This window comes from Bos indicus, chromosome 10, assembly GCF_029378745.1.
Source record: "Bos indicus isolate NIAB-ARS_2022 breed Sahiwal x Tharparkar chromosome 10, NIAB-ARS_B.indTharparkar_mat_pri_1.0, whole genome shotgun sequence".
NCBI classification, from domain to species: Eukaryota; Metazoa; Chordata; class Mammalia; order Artiodactyla; family Bovidae; genus Bos; species Bos indicus.
In genome coordinates this window covers 83,802,793-83,829,699 of record NC_091769.1, presented here as the reverse complement: position 1 = coordinate 83,829,699, position 26,907 = coordinate 83,802,793, and the positions used below count along the sequence as shown (strand labels likewise).

Sequence of the window (26,907 nt, the reverse complement as noted above, 5' to 3'; positions counted from 1 at the left end):
AGAAACAGAAGGAGGAGCTGAGGGGAGGACGGGGACGGGGAGGATGGAGAGGAAGAGGGATGACACCCCCCAGACAGCAGTCTTCTCTCCCTGCACGCATGGGGACCCTCTCGGCCTTCCATCTGCCTTGGAGATGAGCTGCCTTATCTCTCTCAGGTGACAGTAAAAATGCTGTCACAACCCTATCCTGACATCCCATACGTGTTTCCCATCACTGGCTTTGAAGAACTTTTGTGCCAGTTTGAAATTCAGTACAGGCTTGGTTTCCCTTGTGGCTCAGCTGGTAAAGAATCTGCCCAAAATGTGGGAGTCCTGGGCTCGATCCCTGGGTTGGGAAGATCCCCTGGGGAAGGGAAAGGCTACCCACCCACTCCAGTATTCTGGCCTGGAGAATTCCATGGACTGTATAGTCCATGGAGTCGCAAAGAGTTGGACATGACTGAGCGACTTTCACTTTCACAGGCTTGGTTTGTATTGGCCATCTGTGAGCCCATGGACCTGAGCTGGGGGCTCTGAGCCCCGACTGCCTGGCCACCCTCCCCTCGAAAGAGCCCTAGAAGCGCCCCTCGCCCATCTCTTACAGACAGATGGGAGGCCCACTGAGGCCTGCGCCGGTCCTGCTCTTATCACAAGCCCGCAGGTACCACTGCTTCTCCAGGACGCCAGCGGGGAGGAGAGACTGTCAGCGGCCCCGGATCAGCCACCCTGCATTAGCCTCCGTGGCTTCTGGCAGCAGAAGGGCTGTCACGACTGGCAGGCCAGGCGGATGCGCGGGTACCAGGGAGATCACCTGTCCTGCCTTGCCGGAGTCAGCAGAGACGGGGGAGGCAGCCCAGGGCCGACATCCGATCCCTGTCATTGGCTTAGGAATGCTGGTGGGGGGGCAACTGGCCTTCTCGGGGAGGCAGCCTGGGCTCAGAACGCCCCCCCCCGACCCCATACCGAGCAGCTGGGGATGGGACTTGAGGGCCATCCAGGGCTGCTCCAGCTGGCCTTCTGTCTCCCGCGGGGCCAGGGTGCTAACATGGAATGGGGTCTCCTCCTCAAGGCTGGCTGCAACAAGGGGAACCATGAAGCAGTGGGCGGCGCTCCGTCCTTCCAGGAGGTCTGGCCAGGCCCTGGTTCTTTGCTTACCTATCTTCTCATCAACTAGGATTGTCATGTGTTAGAAAAACCCAGCTTTTCGTTTGTTCCCGGGAAAAGCCAGCTCCACGCAGAAGGAAGGGCCTCTGTGCCCTCTGCTGGCCAACAGAGACTCAGGAACAACCGCTGTCACTCGACTTGGTCTCTGCTTGGGCTGGGATCTCACCACCAGCAGCACCACCCGAACTGAGTGACATTCACGAGGTAGTGGCCCAAATGCCACAGGTTGTCTGAGTGCCGTGTGAGTACCTCTGTCCCCATGAACCATGTGTTCGGTTCTTGGGGAAGCCCACCGGGCCTGGCCCACCTCCCGGAGTCTTCCTAGGACTTGGGGCAACTGGGAGGCTGGAGCGCTCCGGGACAAACTGCTAACACTCCTGCGCTCTCTTTAATTGCTTCTCCCTTCAGCTGACACTGTGTGGAACCAGGATAATCAATCTGCAGGTTAGAAGAACAACCATGTTCTCTCAGGAGACGTTACAGCTCATAAAAAATATACAGGGGATGCTCTTGGCTGCGGGTTTTGATTTTTAACTCATGCCCTGCCGAGAGGCAGTGGTGGTCAAGTCAGGGAGGATGAAGACTTGTGCAGGTCGTAGAACTTCCCTGGTGGTCTGGTGGCTGAGACTCTGTGCTTCCATGGCAGGGGGTGTGGGTTCGATCCCTGGCCCAGGAGCTAAGATCCTGCATGCCTCTCGGCACAACCAAAAACAAACAAACAAAAAAAAGATTTGCTGTGCAAGAGAGAGGGCAAAGGTGGCAAGGGGCAAGGGGTTCCTGTCACCCTTCTAGGAAAGCACACAGAGAAAAGAGAGGGACCAAGCCAGACCACTCCCTGGGACCCTCTGCTTCAGAACCAGGAGGTCCCACCTTGCATGTGTTCTAGAGGCTCTGAGCAAACAGCTGTCTCCCGTGGGGGTGCCCACCCTATCCAAATGGAGCCCTGGGCTCAGCCTACAAGCAGCCCACAACCATGAGCCCTGCTGTCTGCTGCAGATGCCCTGGCCACGTGGCCTCCAGTGCTTGGAGGTGTTGCCCCTCCCTCATCTCACAGGCTCACCCCCCAAAAAATGATGAAAGAAGATGTCAACTTGTTTGACCATAGACCTCTTTCCTTAAAGGATCCAGGGTGACCTTTTGCTGTGGTGAAAGCAACACCTATGCCTCTTTGGGGCTCCTCTTTTCTGTATTCTGAAGCGCTGGCAGAGACTGAACCACTTGGCTGGTGAGCTGGCAAGATTTTTCTAGGCATCATGCAAAAACATCACGCTCTAAGTACCCCTTTCACTGGAGAGATGCAAAGGAGCTTGGGGAGACAGACGTGGAGAAGCCTTTGCAGTGGATCCAGTTGAGTCCCGGTCAGTCTCTCTCTTTCCCTCCCCTGCTCCAAGGCCAGCTGCCTGGGCTTGACCAGTCCGGGGGAGGAAGGACCATCCCGGCATGGCCAGCACCACAGATGGGCAGTGCCCTCGAGCTGTGCCACATGGCATGGCCCTGGCATCCACCCTTCACAGGGACCACAGGGGAGGTGCAACCACAGGGCCCCCCGAGGATGCCCTGGGTGAGGGGTGAGATGCATTCAACTCTGCACCCTCAGGACCTGGGTCACAGTGGACGCCAGGCTGGTATCTGTGGCCACAGGAATGACTGCAAATGGAGGCGGAGGAAAGGACCTGGTTCTAGGTGACCCAAGAGTCCTAAAGTTGTGTGATTTAAAACCAAAGCTTCCCCTATATATCCAATTATGCTATCATACAAGTAGAATTTGGGCTTGCAGAGAGGATTTTAGAAGCTCTTGGGCTATACTTTTTATCTCAGGTTGTTCTATTTCCTTTATCCGCTCTCCTGTCATGGATCAGAAGGGACCCTCTTTAAGTCTGGATTTATGCATTCACGCTGGGGGAGGAGATTAGTTACTGCACACTCACACCCGCTCACATGCACTCTCTCACCCAGGACTGACTGCAGCCCTCCTGGAGCGAGGCGCTGGCAGAGTACAGGCGGTAAGGCAGGAGGAGGCCCTGACACCTGCCAGGGACACCCTCCTCTGTGTGCTCCCGGCCTGAAATGCATGCAGATTTCATGGCCCTGGCTACACTCAGACTGGGCAAGGCAGGGCTGAACCAGTTCATGTTCTCACCCAGGGCCCCTCACAAGGACCAGGATGCTGTGGTCCTCCTTCCACATCTCCACAATGGTGCAGGTGGCTGAGAAATAGCCAGGTAAAGGGAGCCTCTATACAGCTCCACGGGCTTTTGGAGTAGCTCAGTTGGTAAAGCATCCGCCTGTGATACAGGAGACCCAGGTTCGATCCCTGAGTGGGGAAGATCCCCTGGAGAAGGAAATGGCAACACACGCCAGAGGAGTCTGGCTACAGTCCATGGGGTTGCCCAGAGTTGGACATGACTTTGTGACTAAAGCACAAACCACACACCACTCCATCTTGGGGCCCCGTGGACAGGGATGAGCAGGGAACACGGGGAGAACCCCCAGGGCTAGCTCATGGGGACCAGGCTGAGGGTGGGATTTGAGGCTGAACTAGTCATGCAGAGTCTGCCTGGGCACAGCATGCTGGCCACAGAGGGGGTGGTTTCCCACCCAGGACACTTGCAGGCACGGCCTAGGAGGCTGGTCTGAGCACCGTCCTGATAAAGTGGTCCAGAGTCAAGCCTTCTATTACAAATACTCAATTAGGAATTGAAGCAAAGTGTAGAATAATGCCTCAGCACAAGAAAAGAGCTCTTCTGTGTTATAACCTGAAATCAGATATTCAACCTTATCTGGTTTACAATAGGTACACAGCCACCTGGAATGGCCTCGCTAGTCCAGTTAATCAGCATCTACCCATCCTCCCAGGACTGCGTGGTGTGCGAGGGTCCCCCCACCACAGCTCCGCTCTCAGGGTCTTCCAGCTGAGAGCAGCCCCCCTCCCTCTTTCTTGTCTACATCAGTATCTTGTACACTCTTCAAAGCCCAGCTTATGATGTGCCTAGTCTGGTAGGATGTTTTGAAAACATTACCAAAATGGTTCTCAGAGTTTACACTCATTTTTATTCATTTAATGATTTAAGGATTTCTTGTGTGTTTTCTTCAAGGACCGACAAGGTTGCTGCAGGCAAAGATCATGCATCTTGTCTTTCTTACACCCCCTCAGCAGATTCTTGGGGGCTGGAGACAGCATAGGTGTGTGATAAATATCATTTGATTGATGTACAGAACTGATATGGTCTCCAACTCCGAATATATAACATGGATTTTGCGCATTAACACTATAGCACACAGTCTTTTGTTCACAGCATATGGTCTTTTTAAAGTAAAAAAAAAATTAATAAAGTCACTCTTTGGAAAAATGCCATTGGAAGACGGGAATTAACCTTGTATGTAAAAGAGATCCTGGTGCCCAGAAAACACTGAGATTTCCATCTTACCCACTGAGAAGACAACACTTGGCCAAGATGAGTCAGGGTCTTAGATAAGCCACATTTTCTGTATGTCTCTGTTTCTACATCTAATACAATGAAAGCCTGAATAAATCCCGGGTTACTCAGTTTTGCATGACCACCATCCCTACCCCTTTTTACAAGCTCCCTTTCTTTTCTCTTACAATGAATCCCATGTTTTAAAAGTTTTTTTTTTTTTCTACTAGACAGTAACTATCAACACATTAGTACATTTTCCCCATCTTGATTACTCACAGACCAATAGAACAATCAATGTTTTCACTGGCATCAAGTGACCAAAGCAACCACTACATGGAGTTGCTAGAATTCCCCCCAAAAAGAAAAGTATATTTTGATTAGCTTTTAGAGTTACATCTCCAGTTCTTGAACAGTATTAACTGTGACTTCTTGAAATTCTGAAGTGAACCCACTGACCCCTCTTTTTTCTCGTTAGCCTGTCAAGTATTCAGGACCCCAGAGATTGGAAAGTTTTAAAGGGAAAGGTCTCTGAGCTCCCTTTCTGCCATGGAGCTCCATGGTTTTATGGTTTTAGTGTAAGGATGGTGTCATTAAATCCATTCGACCATTGACTTATTATTGAAGACATGTTTCCAATAGCTTGAACACATGTCATCTGGATTTAAAGAACCAAACACTGTGGTGTTGGTGGGTGCTCATCCAGTGATAATAAAGCTTGAACATAAAGTTTGTTCTCCAACCTTGGCCACATTAATTGGAATTTGAATTTGAGCCATAGCATTTGACTGAGAAAGGGAGGTGGCGAGGGAAACTGATGATGTAAATTTCTTCAGATACTCTGCGCACAACTCAAACCTTGGAGAGGTGTACCTGAGGTTTTCTGAACTGAATTCTGACTCCAGGAATCGTAGAAACTGGTCCCGCCCCACCTGGTCCTTCAAGATCTCATCGAAAGAGAAGCCCCATCTCTTCACTCGCTGCTGGCTGGGCTCTTTGCTTTGGGAGAGGGAACAAAGGTTTAAAAGGTGATTAATACCAGGCAGAAACCTGTAGCACAGTTTCTTTAACAACTCAAATTTATTTAGCTGTCACAGGCCAAAGGGAAATGTCTCATTTAAGTGACAGATTCCATCAAACCTGTACAAATGCTTAATGTAGTCTTTTTTACACCAACACTAGCCAAGGGTAAAAGTCTCTTTAAAGAGGTGTTTGAAAGGGGCCACGTCGAGGGGATGCTCGCCAAGTGCTGCTTACAGGACATACAACAACTCTGCTGATTTGGCTTCCCTGGGCCACTCCTGTCAGTCATAGGTCCAACTCTTGACTCCATACTTTTATTTTTTTCACTTAAAAACTGAGGATGCTTTGTGAATCTGATCTTTCATCAAAGATGCTGCCCCCACCTCCTGCCCCTTCCTCAATTCCCAGGGGAAAAACAGAGTCCAGTTTAGAACCAAGTGATGTTCAACTGATCAGAAATACATCAACTCATCCAGGATAAACCCCATACAGGTGCTTAGAAGCAGAATGTTGCATCCATTCATTGATTTAACCACCACCTGCACAGTGTCTACAATGGTCCAGGCATCGTTCCCAGCCTTCACACCTGTTAACTCACTGAGTCCTTGAAACTACTCTGAAAAATGTACTAACACCGTCCCCATTCTGCAGATAGGGAAACTGAGGCCTGGTGACAATTTACACAAAGACACACTAGGAAGGGATGGAGTTGAGGCTCAAGTCCAGACTGTGTGGTTCCAGAACACAGCCCTCAGCTTTGCCATGCTGCCTCACGTCCATGGGACTCTCTCCAAACCAAAGTGCAGGGAGGGGGGACAGAGAGTTAGTTGGTCTTATTCATTTGGTGTTGGAAGATGAAAATATTTCCTTCCGCTTCTTTCCATTTACAGTTCCTTTGCTGCATTTACTCCTCTGACTTCTTTAAGCAGCAACAGATTTCTAGTTCATGAGCTATATACTGCTATCTCTCACTCAAGTGGTAGTCTGTGGACCAGCAGTGGAACTTCAGGACCCATCTCAGACCCGTGGAATCGAAATCCACAGCTCAGCAAGATCCCTGGGTGATTTAAGTGCACATTAAACTCTGAGACACATTGGTCTACCAATATTTATTTCCCCCCCCTTTTTTTATATCCATTGATTTATTGATGTTTAACTTAGGTCCAAAAAGAATCAGAGGTTTACAAGAACACACAATTACAAAATCAAAACAATAACAAAATCCCCAAACCCTTAAACATAGGCAAGTATGATAATAGGAACAAGTAATGGTGAATCTTGGTTGTTGTCGTTTAGCTGCTACGTCACGTCCAACTCTTTTGCGACCCCATGGACTGTAGCTCACTAGGTTCCACTGTCCATGGGATTTCTCAGGCAAGGATACTGGAGTGGGTTGCCATTTCCTCCTTCAGGGGATCTTCCCAACCCAGAGATCGAACCCATGTCTCCTGTATTGGCAGGTGGATTCTTTACCAGTGAGCCACCAGGGACACCCCAATATAGGAAAGAATAGTAATAAAAACGAGTGATGATAAGTCTTAGTAGGGGATGGTTATTATACCAGAAAACCTAGGCTGGGGGAACTACTGCCAGTGAACAAAAAAATTTTTTAGAGCTTCCTTGGAGCCAAGATAAAAAGAGATTTGAATGGATTGAACTACTTTCAATGTTTGAAAGAGGTAATATGTAAGTTTGTCAGTAAAGACAACTTTTGCTCTAGTACTGAATTATAAGAGGAAGTGTCTCACAAGTCTTTACATAAGGAGCATTGAAACACAATGAATGATATTTCTGATACCTTTATTTAAAAAAAAAAAAAAAAAGTGCAGGAAACTTTTACATACAGCTATTGGATTGCCAAAAAGTTCATTTGAGTTTTTTCATAACATGCAAACTTCTCAGAGTTTAATGTGCACTTAAGTCACTCAGGGATCTTGTTAAGCTGGGAATTCCAATTCTGTGTGTCTGAGGTGGGGCTAAGATCCCACTGCTGGTCCACCACTTGAGTGGGAGATAACAGCATGTGTCTGTGAATTAAATGCTTTCAACAAAAGTCAAAAGCATGATATTAAATTCTAGGGTGGTGAAGGTATATCTCTGGAGAGCCAAATAACGAAGTATGTAGCTTCATTGTCATCGAGGGCATGACATCCCACTCCAGTATTCTTGCCTGGAGAATCCCCATGGACAGAGGAACCGGGCAGGTTATAGTCCATGGGGTTGCAAAGAATCGGGCACAACTGAGTGACTAAGCACAACACAGAACAGTTTCATTGTCATCTGGCTTGATACAAGAAAACTTCAAAAACTGGTGGAGAAAATATTCCATTCATTTTCAGGGTTTTTGCAGGAGCTCAACAGTAGTCGTCTCTTCACTCACCAAGTCCAAACATATGCTCCCCATGCAGCTCTATTGCCAAGGACGGAAGGTGGAAACAGAAAGTGTGTTGGTGTGGAATGAATGCTAGCCACATTAAAAGGCTCTTGCCCACAGGGTTCAGAACCACTACACTGTAGCCTCCGCAAATGATGTAAGGAAGGTGCATTTTATCTGCAAGCACTAAGCTGTGAGCCCTACAGCTCACACACAGCGATCACATCCACATATTTCCCTTCTTTTTAAAAATAGACACAAACTTTTTTTATGATGTCTTCCATGGAATTTCCCAGGCAAGAATACTGGAGTGGGTTGCCATGCCCTCCTCTAGGGGATCTTCCCAATCCAGGGATCAAGCCCAGGTCTCCCACATTGCAGGCAGATTCTTTACCATTTGAGCCACCAACAATGAGGAATTCCAAGATAGATTTTTTTTCCCCCAGTGTTCAAGGCTGGGCTTTCTGTAATGAGCCAAGAAGACAGATCCTAGAGTCTCTCAAACTCAAGCCACAGAATCAAACTCAACAGCTTTCCAGAGGACAAAAAGCGCTGTTACTATTGAGGCAAGCAACAAATGGAAGCCCCACCGAGCTGCAGGAACGCATCTGCTTTTGCCAGGATCGTGCTGTGACCTGGGATGGCCACCAAGGTTGCAGGGCTCTTCGGGGATGGTGCTGATGACAGCTATACCCCAATCAGTGGCTGTGCCCAGAGAGCCAGGTGTGGAAAGGTGCTCAGTCTTTGTCGTGACTGTGTTATGGACACACGTCCACCACCAGCATCACTACTTTCTGGTTTGCAAGCAGTGAGCCGTATTCATCCCACCAGGTTCCTTGGTGGTGGCAGGGGGAAGAGTGGTGGAGGATAAGGGCCATTTTGGGGGTAAGCCAGAGAGCCAGGGGTGTCTCTAGATGGCCTAGGACAGATGTCTGGATATACAGGGAGCTGCAAGCTCAGCCTTCAGCAGAAACAAGAAGTTTTGGAGAGACAGGCTACCCTGGTGTGGCGGTTTCCTAGTTGGCTAACATACAAGCAACTGGACGGCTTAAAATAGAAATTGATTCTCTCACAGTTCTAGAGGCTAGAAATCTGAAATCAAGGTGTTAACTGGGCCACACTCTCTCTGAAGGCTCTAGAGGAAAACCTGTTCCATGCCTTCTTCTTAGCTTCTGATGCTGCCAGAAATCCTTGGCATCCATGGCCTGCTCATGCATTACTCCAATCTCTGCCTCTGTCATCACATGGTATTCTGCCTCTGTTAGAATGGTATTCTGTATCTGTATCTGTATCACATGGTATTCTGCCTCTGTATCTGGTTTTTCACATGGCATTTACTCTGTATGTGCCAGTGTTTCTGTTTTCTCTCCTTATAAAGACATCAGTCATATTGGATTGGACTTCCCTCCAATTGGTGGCTCAGTGGTAAAGAATCCGCCTGCCAATGCAGTCAACGCAGGCTCAATCCCTGGGTCGGGAAGATCCCCTGTAGAAGAAAATGGCAACTCACTCCAATATTCTTGCTTGGGGAATTCCATGGACAGAGGATCCTGGCGATCTACAGTCCATGGGGTTGAAAAAGAGTTGGACACAACTCTTAGCAACTAAACAACAAGAGCAACATATTGGAGTAAGAGCTTACTCTACCCCAGGGTGACCTCATCTTAACTAATTGCATCTTTAATGGTCCTGTTTCCAAATAAAGTCACATTCTGAGATTCTGGGAAGGACTTGAATTTTTAGGTGACACTATTCAACCTAGTACATCTGGGTTCCTTCAATCACTCATTATTCACAATCCTATTTCTGTGTCTGGGCACCCTATATCTGCTCTTTTTCTTCTAATAATCTGGTCATTGGGATCTATTCTATTAAAAGCTTCTTGGATATAACTTTCCTATACATGTCTTTCTTGTACCTCTTGGTTATTTGAAGAACCATCCCTTTGAAGGTTCAAGATCAGATGTGAACATGTTGCTACCATGGAATGGTCTCTGTGGTTATAAAATGATTCTGAAAAGTTATCTCTGGACATCCATCCCCAGGTGACTAGTACCATAACTTTCCCTTGGTCTCACTCAGATAATCCATGGAACTCAGAACCCCTCTATTTTCATTCATTGTATAGAAAGGCTTTCTCATGACATATCTCTAATTATGGTTTTGTACCATCACTTAACTTTTAAAGGGTTTATGTCACTGTCTTTGCAGCTATCTTGTGAGCTCTCTGAGGGCAGAGACCACATCTCTGTATTTATCATAGTGCTTTTCACACAGCACGTGTTTAACACTAAAGGGAAATCAGTAAGAAAATGTGTACAGTAAGTAATGTAGATGATGTGTCTTTATATTGACATAGATGTGTCCTTATATTTCTATTTGCTAGCTAGATGCCTTTTTCCAACTCTAATTTCTCTTCCATGCCCATTGCTTCTCACCAAATTCCAGCCTCCCACTGAGCAGCCCAAATTAACACAGCCAAGACAGGTGGCTCTCCCAGGGAGTCTGTCTTTCATTCCAGCTGTTCTCCCAAATTGAGAACAATAAAGCCAGATTCAGAATAAACATCTATCTATAAAAACATCAAGCTATCTTCAAAAGGTTTCGAGTTACTGGAAAAATTATGAAACAAGGGATTGTTCCTTAAAGAGTGAATAACCAATGAGTCCATCTCAAGATGAAGGTTATTGAAGAAACAATCACAATATTACTTAATGCTCCAAGAAAACCTGAGGGTCCTAATACTTCAACAAGGAGTGGTCCTGTTTTTTGTTACTCTGGAACAAACCATCTTCAAACTCAATGGCTTGAAACAACAATTTATTCTTCTCTCTCAGCATCCCATGAGTTGACTGGGCCCAGCTGGGAGGTTCTCACTTCGGGTCTCTCAAGAGTTGTAGATGGATAGTAGCTGGGGGTGGTGTCATCTGAAGGGTGGACTGGGTTGGACATCCAAGATGGCTCATCATATGGCAGATGATGCTGGTTTTTGGCCAGAAGCTCAGCCAATGCTCTCAACCTCCACGATCTCCCTGATCACTTGGGTTTCTCATAACCAATAGGTTTTTAAGAAAGAATGTCTTAGGAGCAAATGTTTCAAATGACCAAGAGCTGTTTTATGATCTGTTCCCAGAATATTACTCCTGCCATACTCTGTCGGTTAAATAAGACATCAAGGCCAGCCTGGATGAAAAGTGAGGGAGGTGTCCCCTTTCCATAGAAGAAGCAGTCCCTGCATACAAAGAGGAAAGCCCTGATGGGGCTATATATGGAGACTGACTACCACAGGGAGAGAGATCGACTAATACCATGGATTACAGTTCTATCAAACTTGCTGAGTAGCTCAGTGATCGTCTCTGCCCCTCAGCACATTGGGCTAGTTGGGAGTGGATGCCTTTGACCAAGTAGGATGAGCCGGTTCCTTGTAGCTCTTTGCTCATGTGCCTGTTGCCCAGCAAAGAGAGAAGGTCAAACCAATACCATGTGGTGAGGGCAAATCATGAACCCCAATCCTGCAGGCAATGCCAGGTTCTTGTTAGAGCCACTATCTCGCTGATGGCATCTTCCCAGGGACACTTTCCTGGTGGTATTCAAATGACAGTGGAGTGGAGTGAAGTGAAGTGAAAGTCACTCAGTCACGTGAGTGAGACTTCAGTCTTTGTGACTCCATGGACTATATAGTCCATGGAATTCTCCAGGCCAGAATACTGGAGTGGGTAGCCATTCCCTTCTCCAGGGGATCTTCCCAACCCAGGGATCAAACCCAGGTCTCCCACACTGCAGGTGGATTCTTTACCAGCTGAGCCACAAGGGAAGCCCAAGAATACTGGAGTGGGTAGCCTATCTCTTCTCCAGCAGATCTTCCTGACCCAGGAATTGAACCAGGGTCTCCTGCATTGCAGGCAGATTCTTTACCAACTGAGCTACCAGGGAAGCCCTCAGATGACAGAGCTCTCTCCAACTGAGATCTGGCAATTTGGGGCTGATTCTTTCTCAGTGATGAGCCCTGGCAATCACTATCTTCTTTATCTAAATTTGACTTCTCAGAATTTTCACCGAATAAACTTCAGGTATATCCTTTAAAGAGGCAGTCTTGTATTGCCCCCTGAACATTCCTTTTCTCATCCTTGGATTTCTAGATCTAATAGTTTGTCTGAGAAGGAGAGAGGATTAAAGCACAATTTCATACTGTTTATGCTACATCCTGCTTCATCCTGCCAATTATTCTATTAATCCCTGTTGTTGTCTTTGACTGGTTTGTCTATAAACCCTACATGGCTGAGACAGTATGTTCAACTCTGTAGAATCCAGACGTTATCTGTGATGACCTCTGCCCTGGGCATTGGAAAGAGTCTGTACCCATTTACTCACGCCCAGGAGAAATCACAGCTCACCTCAGATGAACATGAAGTCCCAAGTGACCCCTACTGTCTCCCATGCTGCCTCGACTCTTCCATACAACTTCACCCATCTTCACCAAAAACCAACTTCATATAAAGTGTCTGAGAGGGTAGAAGCCTTTACTGAAATTGGAGGGTCTTGAGAAGGGGGTACACATTGCACCATCCAACCCCCGGCAGTTTAGAAATCACATATTCAGTATTTCCACTTTGAAAAGTCCTCGGACACCTCAGCACTAGGGGTTTTCATGGCTCTGAATGGAGGCTTGCTCTCTCTTGTCTCTCTGCTCTTCTTTCCACCCTCACTTTTCACAGCCCTGAGGTCTCCCCTCTTGGGGACAAAAAGTACATTCATCTCATTTTCTTATGGGGCACAACCTCTCCACTTGTTGTTGAATCTTTGCCAACACTCCTGCTCTTAGGGCCTGACTCTGTGCCCCAAGTGATATTAATGTCCTTTGCCAAAAAGGAGGAATCCTGGAGCCGGGAGGTAAGACAGCATGTTATTCACTTTGCTACGTGGGTATCTTGAGAAACTTTCTTACTTAGAAGATAGCACGTAGTAGGTCTCAATACTCTTTATTAGTTACACTAAATTAAACTGAAACTGAGAAAAAGATGACCTCTGATTATTTTGCTGGTCACATTCAGCCCTTGCTTCATGCACAAAGGCTGTTTGGTCTCTAGATTGAACAAGCATGTTGGTGCTGATCCCTGACTCTGTATCACCAGAGGCAGGTTCCCAATCACTGCCAGCTGTCTGACTGGGTGGGAATGTCCTGCTGGGAGAAGAAAGAGGGCCTCACATTCTCGTCATTCTCCCTTGTATCTGTGTAACTAGCTTGAAGATGAACAGAACACTGTAGGTGTTAGGTCAGATGTTATGATGACAGTAGAAGCCTGAGCTGTAAAAACAGAGCCAGAACCTAGCTGTGGGGGCAGTGAGTCCCTTGGGGACAAAGTGCTAATATGTTTGAATAAACCAACAGGCCAGGTGGCCACCATCTTCCCAAACTATCATGCTTTTTGCCTTTTTTTTTTGCTGACTTACAAGAAAGAAGGAGGAAATGCCAATGTTATCAAGGTGAATTAAATTCACACGCTTAACCTCTCTTCCTTTCCCAAATGCCAACAGCATTACCAACAAAATGGTCACTTCTCCATTCACCCTCCATCCAACCTATACTTTCTGAGTACCTACTACATGCCAGACACAGGTCTAGGTGCTAAAATAACTGTAAGTCTTATTTAGAAAGAGATCCAGGGGGAGGATGTGATCTAGAAAGACTGGATGGATGTTGGGTGGCCTCTACAGAGTGAGTGGTCACCGAAGACCTTTCTGAGAAAAAGACACCAATGCTGAGTGAGGCTTGAATGAAAAGGGAAGCCAGCCATGTGAGGGTCTGTGAGAGTGGTCCAGGAGGAGGGAACAGATAAGAATCTGGAGTTCAGTGAATTATCAAAGCCAAAATAAAACATAGAGTGTAAGAGGCAAATACATTTCCTACCAGCAGAGGACAAACGTTGAGGAACTTTGGGAACTTACGAAGCAGGTGAACTGGTGACAAAGCTGAGCATGGGCCACCTAGGCTTCCAGTGGGGCCATCTGGGAATAAGGTGACTGAGTGTTATCAGCAGAAGCCTGGGAAAATCCCAAGCCCTGAGCAGCAAGACTGGAAGTAGGGGCAGTTGGCAGGTAGTGAATGGGGGTGCATAGGGGAGGAACTCAGAAATATGAGACACGGGTTCCCTGGGCCAAGAGGGTCTCTAAGTAAAAGGGGGACATTTTCTGGCCAGCTTCTCACATGGGAAGTAAAGCCAGAGGGTGGTGCCTGTGTAACCTGGGGCTGGTAGAGCTAATATGGATGAGAAAACATCTCAGCAAGGCAGGGAGACTTCCAAAGATGCTGAGGTTTCCTCCTGCTGCTCACTGGTTTCTGCAGATCTCTCTGTGCCCCCCTAAGATCCCTCAACAGATGGGAGAAGAGTGTCCTTCTTGGGGTGCGCCGTGGAGAGGAGACTGAATGACTTAAACGCATCAGGCCCGAAACAGAGTGGCGCGCCTGGCTGCCGGAACGTTAGGCCGAGGAAAGGCTGGGCTTCCAGGTAAGGCCTGTAATTAGCATAAGATTAAACAAACACGCAATCCACCACTGCCAGAAATGGCGCACTTAACTGACCCAGAGAGGGGACTAGGCACTGGTACTTTTTCAAATAAGCTCTCCGGGTGGTTCTAACATATAGTGAAAGTTGAAAGCCAAGACCTTCACTTATGAAAACCAGTAGTACCCAAATTGTCTGAAAGGACTGATCTGCTCTGAACAGTGATCGGAGTAATGACACAATGAACAGAAGCAATGATTCTCTGATCAATGATGCCCTGTGAAATAAACTAAGTGGCAGAAATAGAGGGGAGATATGAAAAAAGTCTGAATTCCATCCAGGGCAATTCAAGAGGATATACATCACTAGAACAGAGCAGGCTGTGAAGACAAAGCAGTCCAAGAATATTATAAATTCTTGGAAATTAAAAGCACAAGTGTCAACTACCCTTCCCAGCACTCAGTAGGAAAAAAAAAAAAACTCGTTAAAGTATAAAGTCACAGAATGGGTACCACTGAGACTGGTGACTCTGAAGAGTAACTCAAGAGATTCTATTCTTGAATATAGAAGAAAAAGACTAAGAGATGGAATTTTTAATAGAGAAAAGATAAGAGATGGTGCTACTACACCGCAGATGACCAGAGTTCCTACCAAAGGATTTCCTGAAAAGAGAGGGTAGAATGGAGAGAAAAGAGTAGCAATAAAGGAGAGGGAGAGAGAGAGAAGAGAAGCAAGTTAAAGAAAGATGTAAATTCTTGGATCAGATCAAAGGGACTACCAAGGGCATGTCAGAAATAATTAAAAAGAAGTTGTCTTTCTTACATGGGGCTTCCCAGGCAGCACTAGCGGTAAAGAACCCGTCTGACCAATGCAGGAGACATAAGGGACATGGGTTCAGTCCCTGGGTCAGGAAGACCCACTGGAGGAGGAAATGGCAACCCACTCCAGTATTCCTGCATGGGAAATTCCATGGACAGAGGGGCCTGGCAGACTACAGTTCATAGGGTCACAAAGAGTCGGACACACACACACACACACACACACACGACTAGCTAACACAAAACTCGACTAATAAAGTAAAACTCAAGGAAGAGAAAAAGAAACAAGGAGAAAAATTAGATTCAGAAAACAAACAGCTGAGAAAAATGTTAACTATGTGATCTGAGTAAATGTGACTGCTTTCTATCCCCATGTCCAAGGCAAAACACATCACTAGAAAAAAGGCAAAGAACACAAAAAAAACAGGCAAGCCACCAAAGAAAAATGAGTATCTAGTAATCATAAGAATAGATCCTCAAGTACTTTAACAAAAAAATATAAGCAAAATGAGATGTTTATTTTAATCTGTCAGATTTGCAAAGATGAAAAAGATTGATAATGCTTGGGTTGTTTTTAAGTTGTTTCAGAGTTATTTGAAATATATATAAATTGGAAGAAAATATAGTATGTTTACTTTGCTCCTAAATGAGCACACACGTGCTGTGGAGCGCTGCACATCTTCTCAACCCCGCCACCTTCATTTCCTATTCTGTGTTGATTTTTGCCCAGTAATTCCTTTTTATCATAGCAACTGCCCCGAACACCTGGATTTGCAAAGATATGGCATCACTGAAAGGAATATAATGTGATCTAACGTTGAAAACAGGGAACACCTTAAGTTAGTCATTTATACAGTATCTGACATAGGTTGAACATCAGTGTTTTCCTTAATGATTTAGAATGTCTCCCGGGAATCCTGTGAGTTCCCTGCAGCAGCCCGGAGTGCTTGGGTGCAGTTTGGGAACCATGGCATTAAACTATCAACAAAGGCTCTTTCTGGAAAGTGAGATTGGGATGGAGCGAGAGAGAGTTTTCTTTCTCATATACATTTAACAGTTTGAAGGGCTTCCCAGATGGTCCTTAGTGGTAAAAACCCACCTGCTAATGTAGGAGACATGAGATGCAGGTTCAATCCCTGGGTTGGGAAGGTCCCCTGGAGGAGGGCATGGCAACCCACTCCAGCATTTTTGCCTGGGAGAATCCCATGGACAGAGGAGCCTGGTGGGCTACACTCCACGGGGCTGCAAAGAGTGCACTCCATGGGGCTGAAGCAACTGAGCATGCATGCATACACAAAGACAGTTTGAACCTTTTATAATGAGCATCTGTGACTTCTATTCCTTCTTACAAGGTTTCCATCTTAAGAAAAGAAGTCAGAAAAAAAGACAAGGGTGAAAGTGAATGAGAGAGATACAAAGAAATGAAGAACAAAATAAAGAATTGTCTAGCCAAGGGCAGAGGGTGCAAAGGCACAACATACTGGGTTCCTTCTGTAATCTCCAATGTGGTCTAAGACCCCCCGGGCTTTAGTTGCTTAGCTATTAAGTAAACACACTAGCTTCTCTCATCTGTATGGGCTTCCCTGGTGGCTCAGACAGTAAAGAATCCTCCTGCAATGCAGGAGCCTAGGGTCGATCCCTGCAGTTGGGAAGATCCCCTGGAGAAGGAAATGGCAACCCACTCCAGTATTCTTGCCTGGAGGATTCCACGGACAGAGGAGCCTGGAGGGCTACAGTCCACGGGGTCACAAAGAGTCAGACTGAGCAACTAACACTTTCACTTTTCTCTCATCCAGAAGGAACTTCTGAATGGAACCATTGTGCCTGCTACTCCAGAAGAGCAGAGGGATGAAGACCACAGCTCTGGGGCCCTCTGCCTGGGTTCTAATCCTAATCCTACCACCTTCTTGCTGTGTGACCTCGAGCAAGTCCATTAACTCCCATTTTCCATCTGTTCAATTCTGAGAATAATGTCTACCTGTTGTGGTGACTCATTGGAAGATACTTACTAGAGGCCAAGTACAGAGTGCTGCTGCTGCTGCTAAGTCGCTTCAGTCGTGTCAGACTCTGTGAGACCCCATAGACGGCAGCCCACCAGGCTTCCCCGTCCCTGGGATTCTCCAGGCAAGAACCCTGGAGTGGGTTGCCATTTCCTTCTCCAATGCATGAAAGCGAAAAGTGAAAGTGAAGTCGCTCAGTCGTGTCCGACTCTAGCGGCTCCATGGACTGCAGCCCACCAGGCTCCTCCGTCCATGGGATTTTCCAGGCAAAAGTACTGGAGTGGGGTGCCACTGCCTTCTCCGAAGTACAGAGTAAATGCTAGCTATTATTGTTGTTGTTGCTAATGTATGAAAAGCAAATGATCCACAGATTCTTGCCCTCCAGAAGTCAGAACTAGCAACTATGACGGACTGTCCCAGTTATCATAACATCCATAGGATCAGAGAGAGGTCAGAGGGAAGCCATAAAGGATCCACATACAATACTATAAAGAGGTAGAAACCATGAGCAAGGAAATCATTTGGGTGGTTACAGGAGGAGTTTCTGTTCTGTTGATAAAAAGAGTCAAATTAAGATGGGGTACAATAATAATCTCCTATTCTCATGCACTGTGCTCCTCCCCCCACTTCCAAACATTAAAACATTTTTGTTTTTTTTACCTCATCTCTATGTCCCATAAAGCGATATCATCACTGATCCAGGGATTGGACGGCTCAGCTGGTGTGATCAAAGGGTCATATTCCATGTACTGTTCCGTGTAAGCAATTAAGCTGTAGAAGGAAAGCAGAGCAAAGAATACCACCAATTTCCCATAACAACAGGTATTCTGTTTAACATAAACATCATATCAATCTTCATATAATTCCAAGTTAAAGGAAAAAAAATATGACCCCCGCTCCCACTTCTGACAACTCAAACTGTTTTCATTTGTCCTTGCTCTCTCCCCATGATGGACATATTGTTTCTGCATTATTGCAGTTATAGTATACACATAAATTTTGTATCTTTTCCCCACCTAACTCTTTCCCTGAATCTTGGTGCATCCCTCCCTGGTTATGCTAGCTTTACTGATACACTGGTCCAAACCTGCCTGTGTATCACCCTCCCATGGGGACTGCAGATCTCAGGGCATCTGGGGCACACAGCGGACGCTACACTTTTTCAAGGCTGCCAGCCCAGTATTCCTTCCCAGCTGGATGGATTTCTTTACTATAAAGCCTTTAAAGTCCTGGCAGACCAAAAGGAGTTAACCTATATAAAGGATTTTCCCAAAAAGTAACTCAGTTTTTACAGTTATAATTTAAAAAATCATAATCTTTTAAAATAGAATTTCATTTTTTTAAAGTTTGTATAGTTAAAATGATAAAATGGTGCTAAACTCTTTCCTGTACAAAAAGCAACCAACAGCAATGTTTTTTCTCCTATCCCTTCTCACAGAGGCACCTACTTTCTGTCTTTATTTATTTATTTTTAGCATTTACCTGCTGCTGCTACTGCTGCTGCTAAGTTGCTTCAGTCATATCTGACTCTGTGCGACCCCATAGACGGCCTCAGATCAGATCAGATCAGATCAGTCACTCAGTCGTGTCCGACTCTTTGTGACCCCATGAATTGCAGCACGCCAGGCCTCCCTGTCCATCACCAACTCTCGGAGTTCACTGAGACTCACGTCCATCGAGTCAGTGATGCCATCCAGCCATCTCATCCTCTGTTATCCCCTTCTCCTCTTGCCCCCAATCCCTCCCAGCATCAGTCTTTTCCAATGAGTCAACTCTTCGCATGAGGTGGCCAAAGTACTGGAGTTTCAGCTTTAGCATCATTCCTTCCAAAGAAATCCCAGGGCTTATCTCCTTCAGAGTGGACTGGTTGGATCTCCTTGCAGTCCAAGGGACTCTCAAGAGTCTTCTCCAACACCACAGTTCAAAAGCATCAATTCTTCGGCACTCAGCCTTCTTCACAGTCCAACTCTCACATCCATACATGACCACAGGAAAAACCATAGCCTTGACTAGATGGACCTTTGTTGGCAAAGTAATGTCTCTGCTTTTGAATATGCTATCTAGTTGGTCATAACTTTCCTTCCAAGGAGTAAGCGTCTTTTAATTTCATGGCTGTAGTCACCATCTGTAGTGATTTTGGAGCCCAGAAAAATAAAGTCTGACACTGTTTCCACTGTTTCCCCATCTATTTCCCATGAAGTGTTGGGACCGGATGTCATGATCTTAGTTTTCTGAATGTTGAGCTTTAAGCCAACTTTTTCACTCTCCACTTTCACTTTCATCAAGAGGCTCTTTAGTTGCTCTTCACTTTCTGCCATAAGGGTGGTGTCATCTGCATATCTGAGGTTATTGATATTTCTCCTGGCAATCTTGATTCCAGCTTGTGTTTCTTCCAGTCCAGCGTTTCTCATGATGTACTCTGCATATAAGTTAAATAAACAGGGTGACAATATACAGCCTTGACGAACTCCTTTTCCTATTTGAAACCAGTCTGTTGTTCCATGTCCAGTTCTAACTGTTGCTTCCTGACCTGCATACAAATTTCTCAAGAGGCAGATCAGGTGGTCTGGTATTCCCATCTCTTTCAGAATTTTCCACAGTTTATTGTGATCCACACAGTCAAAGGCTTTGGCATAGTCAATAAAGCAGAAATAGATGTTTTTCTGGAACTCTCTTGCTTTTTCGATGATCCAGCGGATGTTGGCAATTTGATCTCTGGTTCCTCTGCCTTTTCTAAAACCAGCTTGAACATCTGCAAGTTCACGGTTCACGTATTGCTGAAGCCTGGCTTGGAGAATTTTGAGTATTACTTTACTAGCGTGTGAGATGAGTGCAATTGTGCGGTAGTTTGAGCATTCTTTGGCATTGCCTTTCTTTGGGATTGGAATGAAAACTGACCTTTTCCAGTCCTGTGGCCACGGATATTCCTAAATTATACATTTTCATACCTGCTTTTGATTATCAATTTTAAACAAAGATTAACTTTCTACTTACCAGTCCCCAACTCCCTCCACCATTTCCTCCAAATGTAACACTTTGTTATATCAGCAGTCAGTGTTCATGTTATTAAACTGTATAATAATTGTTTGCCACTGGGCTCAGGAGTGTATTACATTTTTTAAGTGTTCTAACAAATGTGTAAAAACACCTAGCAATACTTCCCCACAGCACATCAGATAATCAATCAGTTCTGTCTCTCTGTCTCCTGGAGGCCCTCTCCCCAAAGTCTTGAGTCCTCTTGCTCTATTCTGAACCATTTGTTCTATAGGCTTGATGCAAAACCGTCATCTCAGGCCTTCCTTCACTTCTGTGGGAGCCCTGGTGTCCTGGATTCCACGCCTGCCTACTGGTTTTACTCCCTGGCTGTGCTGAGGCACATCCTTTAGCAGTTTCCTAAGAAAGGATACACAAGAGCTAAATATTTTGAGTCTTTGCAGGCCTAAAATTGCTTTTACTTCATACTTCACTCACAGTGCTGGATATAGAACCCTGAGTTAAAAATCATTTTTCTTTCAGAATTTTGAAGGCATCGCTCCATTTCTTTTGATATTCAGTTTGTTATGATACTATTGAGAAGTCTGAATCCATTTTAATTTTTGTTCTTTTGTTTGGTTTCTTTTCTCTCTGGAAGCTTAGCGTCGTCTCTTTATTGCTACGCTGCTGCTGCTGCTAAGTTGCTTTAGTCGTGTCTGACTCTGTGTGACCCCATAGATGGCAGCCCACCAGGATCTTCTGTCCCTGGGATTCTCCAGGTAAGACCATTGGAGTGGGTTGCCATTGCCTTCTCCCTTTATTGCTATAGTGCTTTCAAATTTCCCCATGACCCTTGCTGGTAGTTTTTATTCACTGTGCACAATGGGCAATCAATAGGTTAAAAAAAAAAATATATATATATATATAGACACACACACACACACATATATATATTTCCCAGAAATCTCATGGTATTTCTTTGGTAATTTCATAACCTTCATCTCCTTGGTCTTCTCTTTTTATAATTATTTTAAATTAAATGTTGGAATTGATAATCCAATATTTCTATATTTTCTCTATTTTTTTTTCTCGTCTTCTTGTCTATTGGTTCTTCTGAAATTTTCTTTATTTTTTCCATTATGGACTATCACTTTCTTACATTTCCAGAGTTCACTCTTGTTTATCTTGGTATCTAGTTCTCATTTTATGAATGAAATATCTTCTTAGGTTTCTGGGGATATTGTGTGCTCAGTCGTGTCTGACTCTTTGCATCCCCCTAGACTGTAGCCCGCTAAGCTCCTCTGTCCATGGAATTTTCCAGGCAAGAGTATTAGAGCAGGTTGCCATTTCCTATTCCAAGGCATCTTTGCAACCCAGGGATCAAACCTGAGTCTCTTACACTGGCAGGCAGATTCTTTACCTCTGAGCCACCAGAGAAAGCCAAAGTAGTGGTAGACAAACTTGTTCTGCAAGACTGAAATAGTTAATATTTTAGGCTTGGCAGACCAGATGGTGTCTGTTGCAACTACTTGGCTCTTCTATTATGGCACAAAAGCAGCCACAGATAATTCATGAATAAATGTGTGTGACTGTGTTCCAATAAAACTTTATTTGCAAACACAGGGAGTGGAGTGGAATGGATTTGGCCTGCGTGTTATAGTTAGCAGTCTCTTGCCTATGGGCATCTACATCTGGCTCCTGAGACCAAGGCATGGGAGGAGTCAGGGGTCCCAGAGCTTGTATGCAACTCACTCAGTAATTCTCTTGCTTTCAGCTTGCCCTTTGTGATGTGATGTGTCTGAGTTCTGAGCTAATGGGATTCAATTTCTCCAGAGAATTAAGTGCCCACCTCCTGCGTTTGTCATTAATGGGGAGAGAGGGTCTCTTTGTGGGCTTGGAATCACAGATGCAGAAGCTCCAGAGACTGACTACCTATTCCTCTGGGGTTACGCCCATGCCTCCTTCTTGCCTCCCGTGGTCCTGGGTGCCTTCAAGAACCAAAGCCAGATTTTGCTGGGCAAACTGGTTTTGTTATAATTCTCCCACCCCTAACAAAGAGGTCATGATGTTCTTCATTCTGTCCCCATTCAATTTATTTTTTATTAAATTTTGAAACATTTCTCATAAAAATTATAAGAGTATCACCCTTGAACTCACCACCCAATATAAAGAAGCACAACATTACAGAGACAGAAGCCTGTGGTCATGCTCCTTAATTCCATACACTTGTGATCTTGGAAAAATGTGTGGAAATTATTCATTCATTCATTTGTTGAGCTTGTGAGTTTATACTATTTATATTCCTTTACTGACATGTTACTTTTGGGGAGAGAGAGAAGACAAATATTTGTCCACAATATTATTAGTATCTTAAATGAATTTATTATAATTTATGTAATCATTTCCTTTATATTAGACATAGACTTTTTCTTTCTTTTAGTATACATAGTTCTGGCTACAGTAAAACAGCATCGTTCACATAAGTTTTTCTGCCTTTTAGGTTATTTATTTAGAATTAATATCCATAAGTGGAATTATTGGACCAGCAGGTATAAATCTTTTTATGGTTATCGATCCACAATAAAACTTTCCCGTAAGCATTGCCATCTTGAGTGTCACCAGCTTCCCCTGTAATGGCAGATTCAGAGTCACAATTCCTGCTACTGAATTGCAAAGAGCAGGCGTGGCCAAGTAGCTTGCTTCTGAGAATGTGAAGAAATTCGTTGGCAGCTCCATCTCATTGCTACTCAAAAACGTGGTCCATGAAGCGCGGGACAGGTATCACTGGGAGCTTGTAAGAAATGCAGAAGCTCAGGTCCCACCCAGACCTACTGAGTCAGAATCTGCATTGGTAATAAGATCACCAGGTGAACGATATGCAAGTTTGGGAAGCACCACATCCCGTTCTTCAATTTTCTGAGAGGCTCAGGATGTTTTATTCATCAAAGGAAGATGAAGGAGCCTGTGATACTTTGAGTTTTAAACACATTGTCTCATGCACGGACTGTAACCCCACGGGGGTGGACCAAATTGAAAAGCTTTGGTTTCTGGTTCTTCGGTGAGCCACTAAACTGGTCTTTGTCCTGGTAGCACAGAAGGTAAAGAATCTGCCTGTGATGGGGGAGACCCAGGTTTGATCCCTGGGTCAGGAAGATCCCCTGGAGAAGGGAATGGCAACCCACTCCAGTATTCTCGCCTGGCGAATTCGGTGGAGAGAGGAGCCTGGTGTGCTATAAGGCAAGTTCACCATATATTACCTAATGGCTTTGATGAGCCCTCAGGACCTTTTGATAAGAGAACAGGAAAGCATTTCAAGAGTCCTCCAGTTACCTCACAACTATAAGATAGATGCTTGCAACCAAGACGGGCAGTTCACGCCCACGGTCCTGTAAATCTCTTGCTGGTGGTACATTTGCTGTGGGCGAGGCTTCATCCATACAAGCCGTCCAGCGTCTCAGGTGAGAATGGACAGGCATAGGGGCTCTAAGTGAGCACTGTGATAGCGGGATCAAGAGGTAAGTTGGTGCTGTGATAGCTCCCAGGGCAGGCATCCCTTTGCCACATGGGCCAATTTCATGCTTCCTGAGGTGGACACATCCAGACAGACAGGGTGACGCACTCCAGCCCCTCAGGGACAGGAGCTCCTGGGTTCGGGACCCTCCCCGACCTGGCCCTATGTACCTCTTTGTCTGGCTGTTCATCTGTATCCTTTAATAAACTGGTAAGTGAAAGTGTTTCCCAGAGTTCTGTGAGACACTGAACAAATTAACCAAACCCAAGGAAGGGGTCGTGGGAACTTCTGTTTATAGCCAAGTCAGACAAAAGTTGTGGGGAACCTACGGACTCGTTATGACTGGCATCTGAAGCAGGGTGAGTGAAAGTTGCTCAGTTGTGTCCGACTCTTCGTGACCCCTTGGACTCTACAGTCCATGGAATTCTCCAGGCCAGAATACTGGAGTGGGTACCCTTTCCCTTCTCCAGGGGATCTTCCCGACCAAGGGAATGAACTCAGGTCTCCTGCACTGCGGGCGGACTCTTTAACGTCTGAGCCACCAGGGAAGCCCATGGTGGCGTGAGAGTAAAGGGAAAACACAGGGAAAGGAAGACTGTATTTTTTCCCTACACAGCATCCCAAGAATGAAGTATATACATAGTACATAGTATATGTACATATACATATACATATAAGAGGTACATAGTATATGAAGGGGAAGAAGGAGAGATGCTGTCAGGCTCCAAGGAAAATGGGCAGTGAGGGCTGGCTTGCAGCTGTGGGAAGTGATTACTCAAGGGGAGCAAGGGCATGGAATACAAAGCATTCTGGGAGAGTGACCATCATTCTGACTTTAGAAATACAACGCAAATGTGCTGCTGCATTCCCTAGGAGATCAGGGCCTCTTGCGGGAAGGAAAGCCGGAGACAGAATGTGAGAAGGGTGAACAGGAGAGTGAGTTTGCATCCCCTTTGGTACGTGTACTTTCAAAATGATGATGCACAAGGGGGGACCGGGCAGGAAGAGGATCTGAATGGGAAGGGAATGAAAAGCAGAGCAGCACAGCAGACACAGAAGAAAAAAGGTTGCTTCTTATTAATTCATTCATCTCTCTTTCTTCACGTGGGAGAAAAAGGGGAGGAAAGACAATATAAAGAAAGAATTCCTTAATTATGGGCCATCCAGAGAAAAGATATGCAACAGAGAAACTCAGGTTGAGGGAAGGGCCATGGAGGTGAATGTGGCCCCTTAGACAGAAGAGCATACGCCAGGCCAGCTATCACGGCCTTTCTAGGTCTTGGTCTGGATACAGGCACCCTGTCTACAGTGTTACCTCTGGTGTTTTCTTTCCTATCACCTAACATGAGCTGGGAACGAGAAGCAAGGACTCTGAGGCATCTGGAATCACATAAAAGCACTGTTGTAATGACCTCTTCGGTCCCCATTTTTTCCTCCCTGAAACTGTCATTAGACAGTAAGTTCACAGACTTCTATCACCTCAGCAGGTTTTTAATAGACCCTTAGGATCTGCAGTCCCTTGCTCATTATCTCATTTCATGAATTACACTTCATGATCATAGAGGGGTCAGGAAGCAGAGGAGGAGCCTGCTATAATTTCAGGGGGCAGCAGTGATCTCGGACATGGGCAGGCAAGGTGATGGTAAAAAATCAACTCAGCAGTTGGCTGTGATGCACACATGGCTCCCAAGGATCAGGTAAGGATAAGCTAAGTGCAGGAGCAGATAAAAAATCACACAACACTATTTCTCCATGTGGGACAGCTTTGCATGATCCGGGCAGTGACTGGCCAGAGCTCAGTGCCACTAAAGGTGGAGAAACATAGCAAAATATAGAGACTTTCCAACAATTTGGAACTGAAATGTATAGATTTTTGCATTCTCAAAGTTGGTTTGCCTAGTGCTATAAAGCTGGGCTGAATAAAAAGTGGATCCCCTTGAGCACTCTTGCAAAGAAGAGCAAGACCTCATCTATTTGGCAATTTCGCCTCTTGAGGAAACACAGATAAATGACCAAAAGGGCCTCAGAGCAGAGTCTACAATGAAATAACATATGCCCCAAGGCTCAGTGCCTGTTATTAAGAAGAGCACACCTCATGAAGACTCTTTTCCTCTTGCTCTTGGATGGAGACTGAAGAACTTGATTATTTGATTTTCTGGTGCGGTAGATCTGTTTTAAAAATGGAGTGTATTTCCCCAGTCCTTGAATCTGATCTGGGCCTGTGACTTGCTTTTGTTAATAAAAGGCAGCAGAAGTGTCAGAATGCCAGTTTCAAGCCTCAAGGAACTCTGCACGTTTCTGCTCTCTTGCTTGCAATCCTTCTGTCTCCAGGCGAACAAGGTCAAACCAGCCTGCTGGAGGATGGGAGACCATGCAAAGCTCTGCCCAATGGTCCCAGCCGAGGTCATCCTAAACCAGCTGAACCAAACACGTGAGAGATCCCAGGCAAGATCAGTAGAGCAGCCAACCGAATCCACAGAGGCGCACAGACGTGAGGGTGGTCCAGCAGACATAGACATATGTACACAGACATGTGAGCACACAGACTGGCAGGGAGTCATGCGAGCAATAGCAAATGCCACTTGTTTGAAGACACTATGCTTTCAGGTGGTCTGTTACTCAGCAGTAGCTAACTGATACACCTGGCCTGCTACATATTGGAAATGGGAATCGTTTAGAGAGGAAGAAGGGCTACTGGAGATAAGCCATGCTGACAGAAATAAGAAAACAAGGCAGCAACTAAAAAGCAAAAACAGAGACTCAAAGAACATACTGGTCTGGGGTCCTGATGGCTCAGACAGTAAAGAATCTGCCTGCAATGCAGGAGACCCACGTTGGATCCCCACGTCAGGAAGATCCCCTGGAGAAGGGAATGGCAAGCCACTCCAGTATTCTTGCCTGGAGAATTCCATGGACAGACGAGCCTGGCGGGCTACAGTTCGTGGGGTCACAGAGTCAGACATGACTGAACGACCCGCACTTTTGCTTTACTAGGGGAAAGGGAAACCTTTTGGTAAGACCTTGATCACTGACAGAATTTTAAAGCACAATATATGAACACTGACCCTGAGTTATCCAGAAAACTTAACTGAAAGGCAGTTTTCTTTCTTTAAGAAGGCAAGGGCATTTTAAAGCAATATTCTCAT

At 45.6% G+C, this 26,907-nt stretch overlaps 1 protein-coding gene across 7 annotated transcripts in view; it reads right to left on the bottom strand.

The window, feature by feature from the left end:
• RGS6 (regulator of G protein signaling 6) overlaps positions 1–26,907 on the bottom strand; it is a 611,079-nt gene that overhangs the window by 51,293 nt on the left and 532,879 nt on the right. For all 7 annotated transcript variants that reach the window (XM_070797807.1, XM_070797809.1, XM_070797808.1 and 4 more), the window contains exons 13-14: positions 17,938–18,048; positions 5,433–5,558 (exon numbers count right to left, since the gene is read on the bottom strand). In XM_070797807.1, coding sequence (XP_070653908.1) covers positions 5,433–5,558; positions 17,938–18,048 — 237 coding nt within the window. The remainder of the gene's footprint in view (positions 1–5,432; positions 5,559–17,937; positions 18,049–26,907) is intronic.